The sequence below is a fragment of the Pseudophryne corroboree genome, chromosome 8, assembly GCF_028390025.1.
Source record: "Pseudophryne corroboree isolate aPseCor3 chromosome 8, aPseCor3.hap2, whole genome shotgun sequence".
NCBI classification, from domain to species: Eukaryota; Metazoa; Chordata; class Amphibia; order Anura; family Myobatrachidae; genus Pseudophryne; species Pseudophryne corroboree.
In genome coordinates, this window is record NC_086451.1 from 135,898,417 (window position 1) to 135,911,612 (window position 13,196).

The 13,196-nt window shown below is 47.6% G+C and overlaps 1 protein-coding gene across 4 annotated transcripts in view; it reads left to right on the plus strand.

Annotated features, from left to right (window-relative positions):
• The window catches only part of DRP2 (dystrophin related protein 2), a 253,788-nt gene that overhangs the window by 209,811 nt on the left and 30,781 nt on the right, over window positions 1–13,196 (plus strand). For all 4 annotated transcript variants that reach the window (XM_063936948.1, XM_063936945.1, XM_063936946.1 and 1 more), the window contains 2 exons: window positions 8,227–8,373; window positions 10,147–10,396. In XM_063936948.1, coding sequence (XP_063793018.1) covers window positions 8,227–8,373; window positions 10,147–10,396 — 397 coding nt within the window. The remainder of the gene's footprint in view (window positions 1–8,226; window positions 8,374–10,146; window positions 10,397–13,196) is intronic.

Sequence of the window (13,196 nt, forward strand, 5' to 3'; positions counted from 1 at the left end):
ATAAAAGGATTTACCGGTAGGTATTAAAATCCTAATTTCTTTAACGTCCTAGTGGATGCTGGGGACTCCGTAAGGACCATGGGGAATAGCGGGCTCCGCAGGAGACTGGGCACTCTAAAGAAAGATTTAGTACTATCTGGTGTGCACTGGCTCCTCCCTCTATGCCCCTCCTCCAGACCTCAGTTAGAATCTGTGCCCGGCCGAGCTGGGTGCTCCTAGTGTGCTCTCCTGAGCTTGCTAGAAAAGAAAGTATTTAGTTAGGTTTTTTATTTTCAGAGAGCTTCTGCTGGCAACAGACTCTCTGCTACGAGGGACTGAGGGGAGAGAAGCAAACCTACTCACGGCAGCTAGGTAGCGCTTCTTAGGCTACTGGACACCATTAGCTCCAGAGGGATCGAACACAGGTACCTAACCCTGATCGTCCGTTCCCAGAGCCGCGCCGCCGTCCCCCTCGCAGAGCCAGAAGAACAGAAGCAGCAGAAGCATGAAGACATCGAAATCGGCGGCTGAAGACTCCTGTCTTCACTTAAGGTAGCGCACAGCACTGCAGCTGTGCGCCATTGCTCCCACAGCACACCGCACACTCCGGTCGCTGTAGGGTGCAGGGCGCAGGGGGGGGCGCCCTGGGCAGCAATTAAGTACCTTTTTGGCAAAAAGAGACATATATACAGTCTGGGACTGTATATATGCCCGAGCCCCCGCCATTTTTTACACATTAAAGCGGGACAGAAGCCCGCCGCTGAGGGGGCGGGGCCTTCTTCCTCAGCACACCAGCGCCATTTTCTCTTCACAGCTCCTCTGGAAGGACGCTCCCCAGGCTCTCCCCTGCAGTATACAGGTGCATTAAAGGGTAAAAAAGAGAGGGGGGGCACATAAATTTAGGCGCAGTATATATATTAACAGCAGCTACAAGGTAAACACTAAGGTACAGTGTAATCCCTGGGTTATATAGCGCTGGGGTGTGTGCTGGCATACTCTCTCTCTGTCTCCCCAAAAGCCTTTGTGGGGTCCTGTCCTCAGTCAGAGCATTCCCTGTGTGTGTGCTGTGTGTCGGTACGCATGTGTCGACATGTTTGATGAGGAAGGATACGTGGAGGCAGAACAAGTGCAGCTGAGTGTGGTGTCGTCGCCGACGGTGCCTACACCTGATTGGATGGATATGTGGAAGGTGTTAAATGATAATGTAAACTCCATGCATAACAGATTGGATAAAACTGTAACCGGGGGACAGTCAGGGTCTCAACCCATGCCTGATCCTACAGCGCAGAGGCCGTCAGGGTCTCAAAAGCGCACACTATCCCAGATAGTTGACACAGATGTCGACACGGAATCTGACTCCAGTGTCGATGACGATGAGGCAAAGTTGCAGCCTAAAATGACTAAAGTTATCCGCTACATGATTGTAGCAATGAAGGATGTATTACACATTTCTGAGGAAAATCCTGTCCCTGACAAGAGGATTTATATGTATGGGGAGAAAAAGCATGAAGTGACTTTTCCCCCTTCACATGAATTAAATGAATTATGTGAAAAAGCGTGGGATTCCCCTGACAGGAAAGTGATAGTTTCCAAGAGATTACTGATGGCGTATCCTTTCCCGCCAACGGACAGGTTACGCTGGGAATCCTCCCCTAGGGTAGACAAGGCGTTGACACGCTTGTCCAAGAAAGTGGCCCTGCCGTCTCCGGATACGGCCGCACTAAAGGATCCTGCGGATAGAAAGCAGGAAGCTATCCTGAAGTCTGTTTATACACATTCTGGCACACTGCTGAGGCCAGCAATTGCTTCGGCCTGGATGTGTAGTGCGGTAGCTGCATGGACAGATTCTCTGTCTGAGGAGTTAGATACCCTGGACAGGGACACTGTTCTACTGACCCTGGCACATATCAAGGACGCGGTCCTATATATGCGGGATGCCCAGAGGGACATTTGCCTGCTGGGCTCTAGAGTTAACGCAATGTCCATTTCTGCCAGAAGGGTTTTATGGACTCGGCAATGGACAGGGGATACCGACTCTAAAAAACACATGGAGGTTTTACCTTATACGGGTGAGGAATTGTTTGGGGACGGTCTCTCGGACCTAGTTTCCACAGCTACGGCGGGGAAGTCAAATTTCTTGCCTTATGTCCCTCCACAACCTATGAAAGCACCGTATTACCAAATGCAGTCCTTTCTTTCTCAGAGGAGCAAGAAGGTCAGAGGTGCGTCCTTTCTTGCCAGAGGCAGGGGTAGAGGAAAAAAGCTGCACCATGCAGCTAGTTCCCAGGAACAAAAGTCTTCCCCGGCTTCCACTAAATCCACCGCATGACGCTGGGGCTCCACAGGCGGAGCCAGGAGCCGTGGGGGCGCGTCTCCGACATTTCAGCCACCAGTGGGTTCGCTCACAGGTGGATCCTTGGGCTATACAAATTGTGTCTCAGGGATAAAAGCTGGAATTCGAGGTGATGCCCCCTCACCGTTACCTAAAAGGGAGGAAGGGGATTTTATGGTGTCTCTGGACATCAAGGATGCTTACTTGCATGTCCCCATTTATCCGCCTCATCAGGAGTACCTCAGGTTTGTGGTACGGGACTGTCATTACCAATTCCAGACGTTGCCGTTTGGCTTGTCCACGGCACCGAGAGTTTTTACCAAGGTGATGGCGGAAATGATGGTGCTCCTTCGGAAGCAAGGGGTTACAATTATCCCATACTTGGACGATCTCCTCATAAAGGCGAGGTCCAGGGAGCAGTTGCTGATCAGCGTAGCACACTCTCAGGAAGTGTTGCGTCAGCACGGCTGGATTCTGAACATTCCAAAGTCGCAGCTGATTCCTGCGACGCGTCTGCCCTTCCTGGGCATGATTCTGGACACAGACCAGAAGAAAGTGTTTCCCCCGGAGGAGAAGGCTCAGGAGCTCGTGACTCTGGTCAGAGACCTCCTAAAGCCAGGTGTTGGTGCATCGCTGCACACGAGTCCTGGGAAAGATGGTGGCGTCATACGAAGCCATTCCCTTCGGCAGGTTCCATGCGAGGATCTTTCAGTGGGATCTGCTGGACAAGTGGTCCGGATCGCATCTTCAGATGCATCGGATGATCACCCTGTCCCCCAGGCCAGGGTGTCTCTTCTGTGGTGGCTACAAGGTGCTCACCTCCTCGAGGGCCGCAGATTCGGCATACAGGACTGGGTCCTGGTGACCACGGATGCAAGGTCACTCAAGGAAGAAACTTCCAAGGGTTGTGGTCAAGTCAGAAGACTTGTCTGCACATCAATATCCTGGAACTAAGGGCCATATACAACGCGGAGTCTAGCGGAGCCTCTGCTTCGAAACCAACCAGTGCTGATTCAGTCAGACAACATCACGGCAGTGGCCCATGTAAACCGCCAAGGCAGCACAAGAAGCAGGGTGGCAATGGCAGAAGCCACCAGGATTCTTCGGTGGGCGGAGAATCACATACTAGCACTGTCAGCAGTGTTCATTCCGGGAGTGGACAACTGGGAAGCAGACTTCCTCAGCAGGCACGACCTCCACCCGGGAGAGTGGGGACTTCATCAAGAAGTCTTCACACAGATTGCAAATCGATGGGAACTGCCACAGGTGGACATGATGGCATCCCGTCTCAACAAAAAGCTAAAAAGATATTGCGCCAGGTCAAGGGACCCTCAGGCGATAGCTGTGGACGCACTAGTAACACCGTGGGTGTTCCAGTCGGTCTATGTGTTTCCTCCTCTTCCTCTCATACCAAAGGTGCTGAGAATTGTAAGAAAAAGAGGAGTGAGAGCAATACTCATTGTCCCGGATTGGCCAAGAAGGACTTGGTACCCGGAATTGCAAGAAATGCTCACAGAGGACCCATGGCCTCTGCCTCTCAGACAGGACCTGTTACAACAAGGGCCCTGTCTGTTCCAAGACTTACCGCGGCTGCGTTTGACGGCATGGCGGTTGAACACCGGATCCTAGCAGAAAAGGGCATTCTGGAAGCAGTTATTCCTACGCTGATAAAGGCTAGGAAGGACGTGACAGCAAAACATTATCACCGTATATGGCGAAAATATGTTGCTTGGTGTGAGGCCAGGAAGGCCCCTACACAGGAATTCCAGCTGGGTCGATTCCTGCACTTCCTACAGTCAGGTGTGACTATGGGCCTAAAATTAGGGTCCATAATGGTCCAGATTTCGGCCCTATCCATTTTCTTTCAAAAAGAACTGGCTTCACTGTCTGAGGTTCAGACGTTTGTTAAGGGAGTGCTGCATATTCAGCCCCCTTTTGTGCCACCGGTGGCATCTTGGGATCTTAACGTGGTCTTGGCTTTCCTGAAATCCCACTGGTTTGAGCCACTTAAGACGGTGGAGCTAAAGTATCTTACGTGGAAAGTGGTCATGCTGTTGGCCCTAGCCTCAGCTAGGCGTGTGTCAGAATTGGCGGCTTTGTCATGTAAAAGCCCCTATCTGGTTTTCCATATGGACAGGGCAGAATTGCGAACTCGTCCGCAGTTTCTGCCAAAGGTGGTGTCATCTTTTCATCTGAACCAACCCATTGTGGTGCCTGTGGCTACTCGGGACTTGGAGGATTCCAAGTTGCTTGATGTAGTCAGGGCTTTGAAGATCTATGTTGCCAGGACGGCTGGAGTCAGGAAAACTGACTCGCTGTTTATCCTGTATGCATCCAACAAGCTGGGTGCTCCTGCTTCAAAGCAAACCATTGCTCGCTGGATCTGTAACACGATTCAGCAGGCTCACTCTGCGACTGGATTGCCGCATCCAAAATCAGTAAAAGCCCATTCCACAAGGAAGGTGGGTTCTTCTTGGGCGGCTGCCCGAGGGGTCTCGGCATTACAGCTTTGCCGAGCTGCTACTTGGTCGGATTCAAACACATTTGCAAAGTTCTACAAGTTTGATACCCTGGCTAAGGAGGACCTGGTGTTTGCCCATTCGGTGCTGCAGAGTCATCCGCACTCTCCCGCCCGTTTGGGAGCTTTGGTATAATCCCCATGGTCCTTACGGAGTCCCCAGCATCCACTAGGACGTTAGAGAAAATAAGAATTTACTCACCGGTAATTCTATTTCTCGTAGTCCGTAGTGGATGCTGGGCGCCCGTCCCAAGTGCGGACTTTCTGCAATACGTGTATATAGTTATTGCTTAACAAATGGTTATGGTTATGTAGCATCGGTTGAGTGATGCTCAGTTGTTGTTCATACTGTTAACTGGGTAAGTTTATCACAAGTTGTACAGTGTGATTGGTGTGGCTGGTATGAGTCTTACCCTGGATTCCAAAATCCTTTCCTTGTAATGTCAGCTCTTCCGGGCACAGTTTCCTTAACTGAGGTCTGGAGGAGGGGCATAGAGGGAGGAGCCAGTGCACACCAGATAGTACTAAATCTTTCTTTAGAGTGCCCAGTCTCCTGCGGAGCCCGCTATTCCCCATGGTCCTTACGGAGTCCCCAGCATCCACTACGGACTACGAGAAATAGAATTACTGGTGAGTAAATTCTTATTTTTGTTTATGTGCAGGGTAAATACTGGCTGCTTTATGTTTACACTGCCATTTAGATTTCAGTTTGAACACATCCCACCCAAATCTAACTCTCTCTGCACGTGTTATATCTGCTCCCCTGCAGTGCACATGGTTTTGCCCAACTGATAACAAATTTGCTGCTTCGATCAACTCAACAATTAGGCCCCATGTGCACTGCAAGGGTGGCAGATATAACATGTGCAGATAGAGTTAGATTTGGGTAGGTTATATTGTTTCTGTGCAAGGTAAATACTGGCTTTTTTATTTTTACACTGCAATTTAGATTTCAGTTTGAACAAACCCCTCCGAAATCTAACACTGTCTGCACAAGTTATATCTACCCCCCCTCCCCCTGCAATGCACATGGTTTTGCCCATCTGCTAACAAATTTTCTGCTATGATCAGGTCTGATTTAGGCCCATTATGTGTGTCATTACGTGCATAAGGGAATTATTAGTGTGTGTCATTATGTGTATAAGGGCATTAATAAAGGTTGGCATAATGTGTAAGGCTCATTATGTTTATAAGGACATTAATAATGTGTGTCATAATTGTAAGGGACATTCCTGTGTGGTATTATCTGTATAAAGGCTTTACTAATGTGTGGCATTATGTGTATAAGGTGCTCTACTGTGTGGCACAACGTATAGAAAGGGCACTACTGTGTGGTCTAATGGTTCCGGTATGAATGGTCGACCATGTTATGGTCGACAGTCATTAGGTCGACCACTATTGGTCGACATTGACATGGTCGACATGGACACATGGTCGACACATGAAAATGGTCGACACATGAAAGGTCGACACATGAAAAGGTCGACATGAGTTTTTTAACTTTTTTTGGTGTCGTTTTTTGCGTAAAGTGACTGGGAACCCCAGTTAGTGCACCGATTCGCTCGCCATGCTTCGGGCATGGTGCCTTCGCTCCGCTACCGCTTCGCTCGGCACAGATTACCGTTCCAATCGTAGTCCACATGGATCGTAAAGTATGGAAAAGTTCCCCAAAAGAAAAAAAAGTTCAAAAACTCACGTCAACCTTTTCATGTGTCGACCTTCCATGTGTCGACCATGTGTCCATGTCAATGTCGACCAATAGTGGTCGACCTAATGACTGTAGACCATAACATGGTCGACCATGTGAACGGATACCGGTCTAATGTGGATAAAGAGCAATATGGTGTGGTGTGATGTGAATAAGGGGCAATTCAGTGTGATGTAATGTGAATAGGGGGCACTACTGTGAGGAGTAACGTTTATAAGGTAAAGTGGTACTACTCTGTGACGTAACGAATAAGGGACACGATCGCATAATAAATTGTGAATAAAGTTGCACTACTGTGTGGCATAATTTGAATTGGCGGTATTATTGTGTGGCAATGCCCCTTCCAAGCAAGAACACACCTCTTTTTGGGCTGTGTGCCGAATGTGTGCACTGTTCCTATTTAAAATATAGGGGTAGGAATACCAAATTGAGGACTGCTATGGGTGAGGGGTGATGGTGCTGGGAAAGGGGTGCAGGTTCAGAGGTGGAACTAGCGGTGTTGCTAGGGGGCTCCAGCCACAATCTTGCCTAGGGCATCATAATGGTTAGGACGGGCTCTGATTATGTCCATGTTCCAAGCTGCCAGACACTACATATCACAGTATAGTACTCCCTCATCACTTCTACCTACCCGCCAGTACTTATGTAGTAGTACAGTACATACTTGCCTACTCTTAAGTATAAGTAGAATTTTTGGAGGCATCTGGGAGATTAACCTCTGGTGATAGTGTTGGGACAGTCTCTGCAGATGCACAAATACATAAGCTACAGTATCTAGCTGGCTTGCATATACACAGTGGAATTGAATGCCCATTTTCAGTTCCATAACAAGAAATTAAAGTTTAAACCATAAATTACATTTATTAAAATAATAAAATAATATTTTAAACCCTTCATTCATTTCTTCCTTCTTTGCAAAATAAGCATTTTCTAATGGTTTTTAATATATTATGACCATCCTGAGATAGCAATAACAGAACAGGATTTGCGACATTACCACTGCAATACTTGTTAACAAGACCCTGTGCAAAGGCATTGATGACACAGGTGTTAACCAAGTCACTTAAACAGCGAGGAGGAAAAGAGCCAGTCAGTCTAATTGTACTACATGATCTATTGGTGGCAAGGGTGCTTTTATTTGATTAATTCAGCACCAGCTACTGCAACTGGAAAATAAGTAGGAAGAATGGGAGAACGTATTGGGCACAGGGTGAAATCCCACTATTGGAAGGTATAGATTACGTAACCCAGGCATGTCCAAACTGCGGCCCTCCAGCTGTTGAGAAACTACACATCCCAGCATGCCCTGACACAGCTTCAGCATTCTCTGACAGCAAAACTGTGTCAGGGCATGCTGGGATATGTAGTTTCACAACAGCTGGAGGGACGCAGTTTGGACATGCCTGACGTAACCCCTTAAAGTAGATGATACAGGAAATAAATCTATTTTTTTTCTAACAAATAAATATTCCTAATTAATGTGTAAGTAATGTCGGCACTAACCACTATTTACACAAATATTTAAAGTATATTATGCTAATTTTGCCATTTGCTGGTATACTTAGTTAATTAATTGTCATTTCCAGAAATGTCTCAGGGTCTTCCTGACTTTCCCTGAAATGCAGCTGTTGATGCCTTGTGATAGTGGTAGCATGACTAAACCCATCTATATTATGTTACTTCTACTAGTGATGAGGATCAATATCTGCTTCGCCATTCCAGTCCTATTACAGACCGTGATCCATGTAGCAGTTCACAGTCTGCAGGGCCCCTAAATCCAGAGGAAGAACAGGGAGAGTTGGAAAAGATCCTTGCCCAGCTGGAACACGAGAACAGGTACCAAATCAAGCGTATTCCTATGTTCTATTATTGTGTTCTTTCAAATGCAGCTATTGATATATTAATATTATCATGTGCATGTTGTAAGAACTTTAAAAATAAATGTGCTATGTTTGGCATGGCGACGTGCTCTTTCATATTCCATCCTATATAATAACACATGAGCAGCATTAGCCTTTTGAGTGCTGGCGGCCACTAGATGGCACCCGGCGGAGCAATTCAAGTGTTGCTCCGTTTAGGCTGCAGCTGCTGTTATGATGTTCCATCATTTTGACGGGCTGAGAGCTAGTGTTACAAGATAATGATCACATTGTATATTGGATTTATGCATGCTCTGCAATGAAATATATCTGAATACGCATGACTGTGCATGGCGATTATTTTTTTGCACACTATTGTTGAGAAGTTATTTTTGGCATACAGTATACTGTGGTTTATCTGTATCACTATACAAGGTTTTATGCACACTCTGCATTCAAATTCATTGTTTATACATGAAATGTATATTGACATCTGATACTGAAGAACACTGTCTTGACATGTTGATATAGATCCCTGATGCTTAAAATGTTTTCTTGGGGTATTGTGTGATACTGTTATCGCTTGAGAGAACCTCAGCATTTGATTACAGAGACTCTCTTTATGGGGGGTATTCAACTATCTGCAGTAATTTACCGCAGCTAATTGATTCACCGGAGGCTATTCAATTAGCCCTGATACCCGGCACTTATTGGGGATTAGGCACCAGAAGCATAATCCCCGATAAGCAGCCCTTCAAACCTGCGATAACGCATGGGTCTGAATACTTATCCCGGATCCCATGTGTTATTGCACAAAAATCGGACATAATTCTGAAAATAAAAAACGGATAGCACGATAATGACCATCAGTCAAATTGTAAAAAGGTCGGGGCTAATTATGTGCACCCCCCACCATGAAAGATCTTGCAGTATTTGCTAGTAGAACCTCACTATTCATTTTGGGATTCCTGGCCACACAAACATATTTATTAAGCATATAACCCATTATTCATGGCATGTGGTTTGTGTTATGCTGTAGATATGATCTAATAATAACAAACAGAAACTGGGATTTATCCAGTTTTAGAATATTGCAAATGTGCCTCATGTAAACCTGTAGAAACACACATATACATCTGATGTACCTTTTGCACCTGTTAGAGGGCATATACCCTGAGGGGTTGGGTTCGTTATGCTGGCGGTCGGGGTGCCGGCGATTAGGATACCAACAGCGGCATCCCGACAGTGAGAATTCAGACAGGGGGAAGGTAGGTATTCTTACTTTCCCCCAATGGCCCCCTAACCCTTCCCTACCACAGCCTAAACCTAACCCCTAACCCTCCTCAGGGGTGCCTAACCCCTAGTCCCGCAGCCTAATCTTTACCCTCTCTGGGAGTACCTAGCCCTCCCCCTCGAGCCTTACCTGTCCTGCATACCGGTACTGGAGCGATTGGGATTCCGGATGTCACCATTCCTGTGCTGGAATCCCTACCATCGGAATCCTGACCAGATCCCACCCTGAGCATGTGCCGCTGATAGAGAGCCATACATGCTCTGCATTTGGTTGTAAATAGGCTATTTTTTCACATGCATTGTTATAAAGTATTTTAACAGCAACCCTTCATCAGACTATTTGTGTGCAGATAAAATAATTGTCTTCCTTTGCTTCTCCGTGAATGTGTAAGTTCAGTACTGGTGGGGTAAGTAGAGCGGTGAGTTTTGGGGCTTTAAGCAGTCTTTATTTTTGCAGAATTCTTCAGGGAGAGCTGAAACGACTGAAATGGCAGCATGCTGAGGCAGCAGAGGGTGCGGTGCTCGGAGAAGTGTCACCGGATTCAGGGGGCAGCGGCAGTGGTGACATACAAAGTGAGGAATTGTTAAGTGAGGCACGGATCCTCCGGCATCACAAAAACCGCCTAGAGACTCGTATGCAGATTTTGGAGGATCATAATAAGCAGCTTGAGTCCCAGCTACAACGTCTCAGGGAGCTACTGCTACAGGTATAGAAAATACGGTGTGAAATGTTATAGTTTGTGTAGTGGATATTACAATGACTATACAGGAGCTCAGATAGAGATATAAATACGTTACTATACAGTATACTGCACGTATTCACTCATCCAGTGGGAAAATAGGATTTTAATACCTACTGGTAAATCCTTTTCTCTAAGTCCGTAGAGGATGCTGGGGACTCCATAACGACCATGGGGTATAGACGGGATCCGCAGGAGACATGGGCACTTTAAGACTTTGAATGGGTGTGAACAGGCTCCTCCCTCTATGCCCCTCCTCCAGACCTCAGTTATAGGAACTGTGCCCAGGGAGACGGACATTTCGAGGAAAAGGATTTTTGTTAAACCAAGGGTGAGATACACACCAGCTCACACCACAACATACCGTACAACATGGCTTTTAACTAAACACCAGTTAACGGCATGAACCAAAATCAGCAACAGGCTGATCTTAACCGAAACACAACCTTCGTGTAACATAAGCAATAACTATTAACAAGTACTGCAGCTAGAGTCCGCACTGGGACGGGCGCCCAGCATCATCTACGGACTTAGAGAAAAGGATTTACCGGTAGGTATTAAAATCCTATTTTCGCCTTCGTCCTAGAGGATGCTGGGGACTCCAAAAGGACCATGGGGTATAGACGGGATCCGCAGGAGAAATGGGCACTTTAAGACTTTAATGGGCGTGAACTGGCTCCTCCCTCTAGGCCTCTCCTCCAGTTAGATTCTGTGCCCAGAGGAGACTGGGTGCACACTAGGGGAGCTCTACTGAGTTTCTCTAAAAAAGACGTGTTAGGTTTATTATTTTCAGGGAGCACTGCTGGCAGCAGGCTCCCTGCTTCGTGGGACTGAGGGGAGAGAAGCAGACCTACTTCTGTGAGTTCAAAGGCTCTGCTTCTTAGGCTACTGGACACCATTAGCTCCAGAGGGTCTGATCACTTGGTGCGCCTAGCTGCTCGTTCCCGGAACCGCGCCGTCGTCCCCCTCACAGAGCCTGAAGAGAGAAGCCGGGTGAGTAGTAGAAGCAAGAAGACGTCAAAGGCGGCAGAAGACTTCAGATCTTCCTGAGGTACCGTGCAGCGGTCGTGCTGCGCGCCATTGCTCCCTCACACAAGCGGCTCTATATGGGTGCAGGGCGCAGGGGGGGCGACCTGGGCAGCAATGTATCCTCATTTGAGACTGGCATGAAGGTATACATTGCATAGGCAATGTATACAGACCCCCGCCAGTATAAATAAAAACGGGAACGAATGGCACCGGGTAGGGGGCGGGGCTTCCTCCTTCAGCTCTAACCAGCGCCATTTTCTCCACAGCTTGCTGCAGAGACGTTGCTCCTGGCCCTTCACTGCTGTACACAAGTAACAGGGTGCACGAAAAGAAGGAGGGGGGGGGGCACAAAATTTTGGTGTTGATTATTTGGTATAAAAGCGCTTACAGGTCTGGGGCGTTATTTAATTCCTTCAGACTGGTGAGGCGCTGGGTGTGAGCTGGCAAACTCCTTTTCTGTCTCTCTGAAGAACCTTACTGTGGGTCTGTCCCCTATAGTACAGTGTGTTTGGGTGTGTCGTTGCGCGTGTGTCGACATGTCTGAGGTTGGAGGCTCTTCCCAGGAGAAGGCTGGTGTGGAGACTGAACAGAATGTGGGAGTGACTCAGTCGGCACCGCCGACTGCTGATTGGGTAGACATGTGGAATGTTTTAAATGCAAGTGTGGCTTTATTGCATAAGAGGTTAGACAAATCTGAGTCTCAGAACCAAGCATGGAGACAATCCATGGGAGATGGTTTGTCACAATCTCTGGACCCCTCAGGGTCGCAGAAACGTTCATTTACCCAGATAGCAAACACTGATACTGACACGGATTCCGACTCCAGTGTTGATTATGATGATGCCAAGTTACATCCTAAGGTGGCCAAGAGTATTCAGTACATGATTGTAGCAATTAAAGAGGTGTTACATATCACAGAAGACGCCACTGTCCCTGACACAAGGGTCTGTATGTTTAAGGGAAAGAAACCTGAGGTAATGTTTCCTCACTCTCATGAACTGAACACTCTTTTTGAAAATGCTTGGGAATCCCCTGACAAGAGACTGCAGATTCCCAGGAGGATTGCTATGGCGTATCCTTTTCCCTCGCAGGATAGGTTACGTTGGGAATCCTCACCCACGGTGGACAAAGCTCTGGCGCGTTTGTCCAAAAAGGTGGCGCTACCGTCCCGACACGGCGGCCCTAAAGGATCCTGCGGATCGTAAGCAGGAAACTACCTTAAAATCTATTTTTGTTACTACGGGTACGCTGCTCAGGCTGACTGTGGCATCGGCATGGGTGAGTAGCGCTATTGAAAGGTGGGCAGATAACTTGTCATCTGACATAGACACCCTGGATAAGGATAACGTACTTTTGATGCTGGGTCATATCAGGGACGCAGCAATATATTTAAGGGAAGCGGCGAGAGATATTGGCCTCTTGGGATCAAGGGCCAATGCCATGGCAGTCTCGGCTAGGAGGGCGTTGTGGACTCATCAGTGGAATGGTGATGCTGACTCTAAAAAGGCTATGGAGGCCCTGCCCTTCAAAGGTGAAGTTTTATTTGGTGAGGGCCTCGCGGACCTGGTTTCTACAGCTACCTCCACAGCAAAAGAAAACGCCTCAATACCAGATGCAGTCCTTTCGGTCTCATAAATTCAGAAAAGGACGTGGATCTTCCTTCCTCGCGGCCAGAGGTAAGGGAAGAGGAAAAAGATTGCCGGCTGTGGCAAGCTCTCAGGAGCAGAAGTCGTCCCCC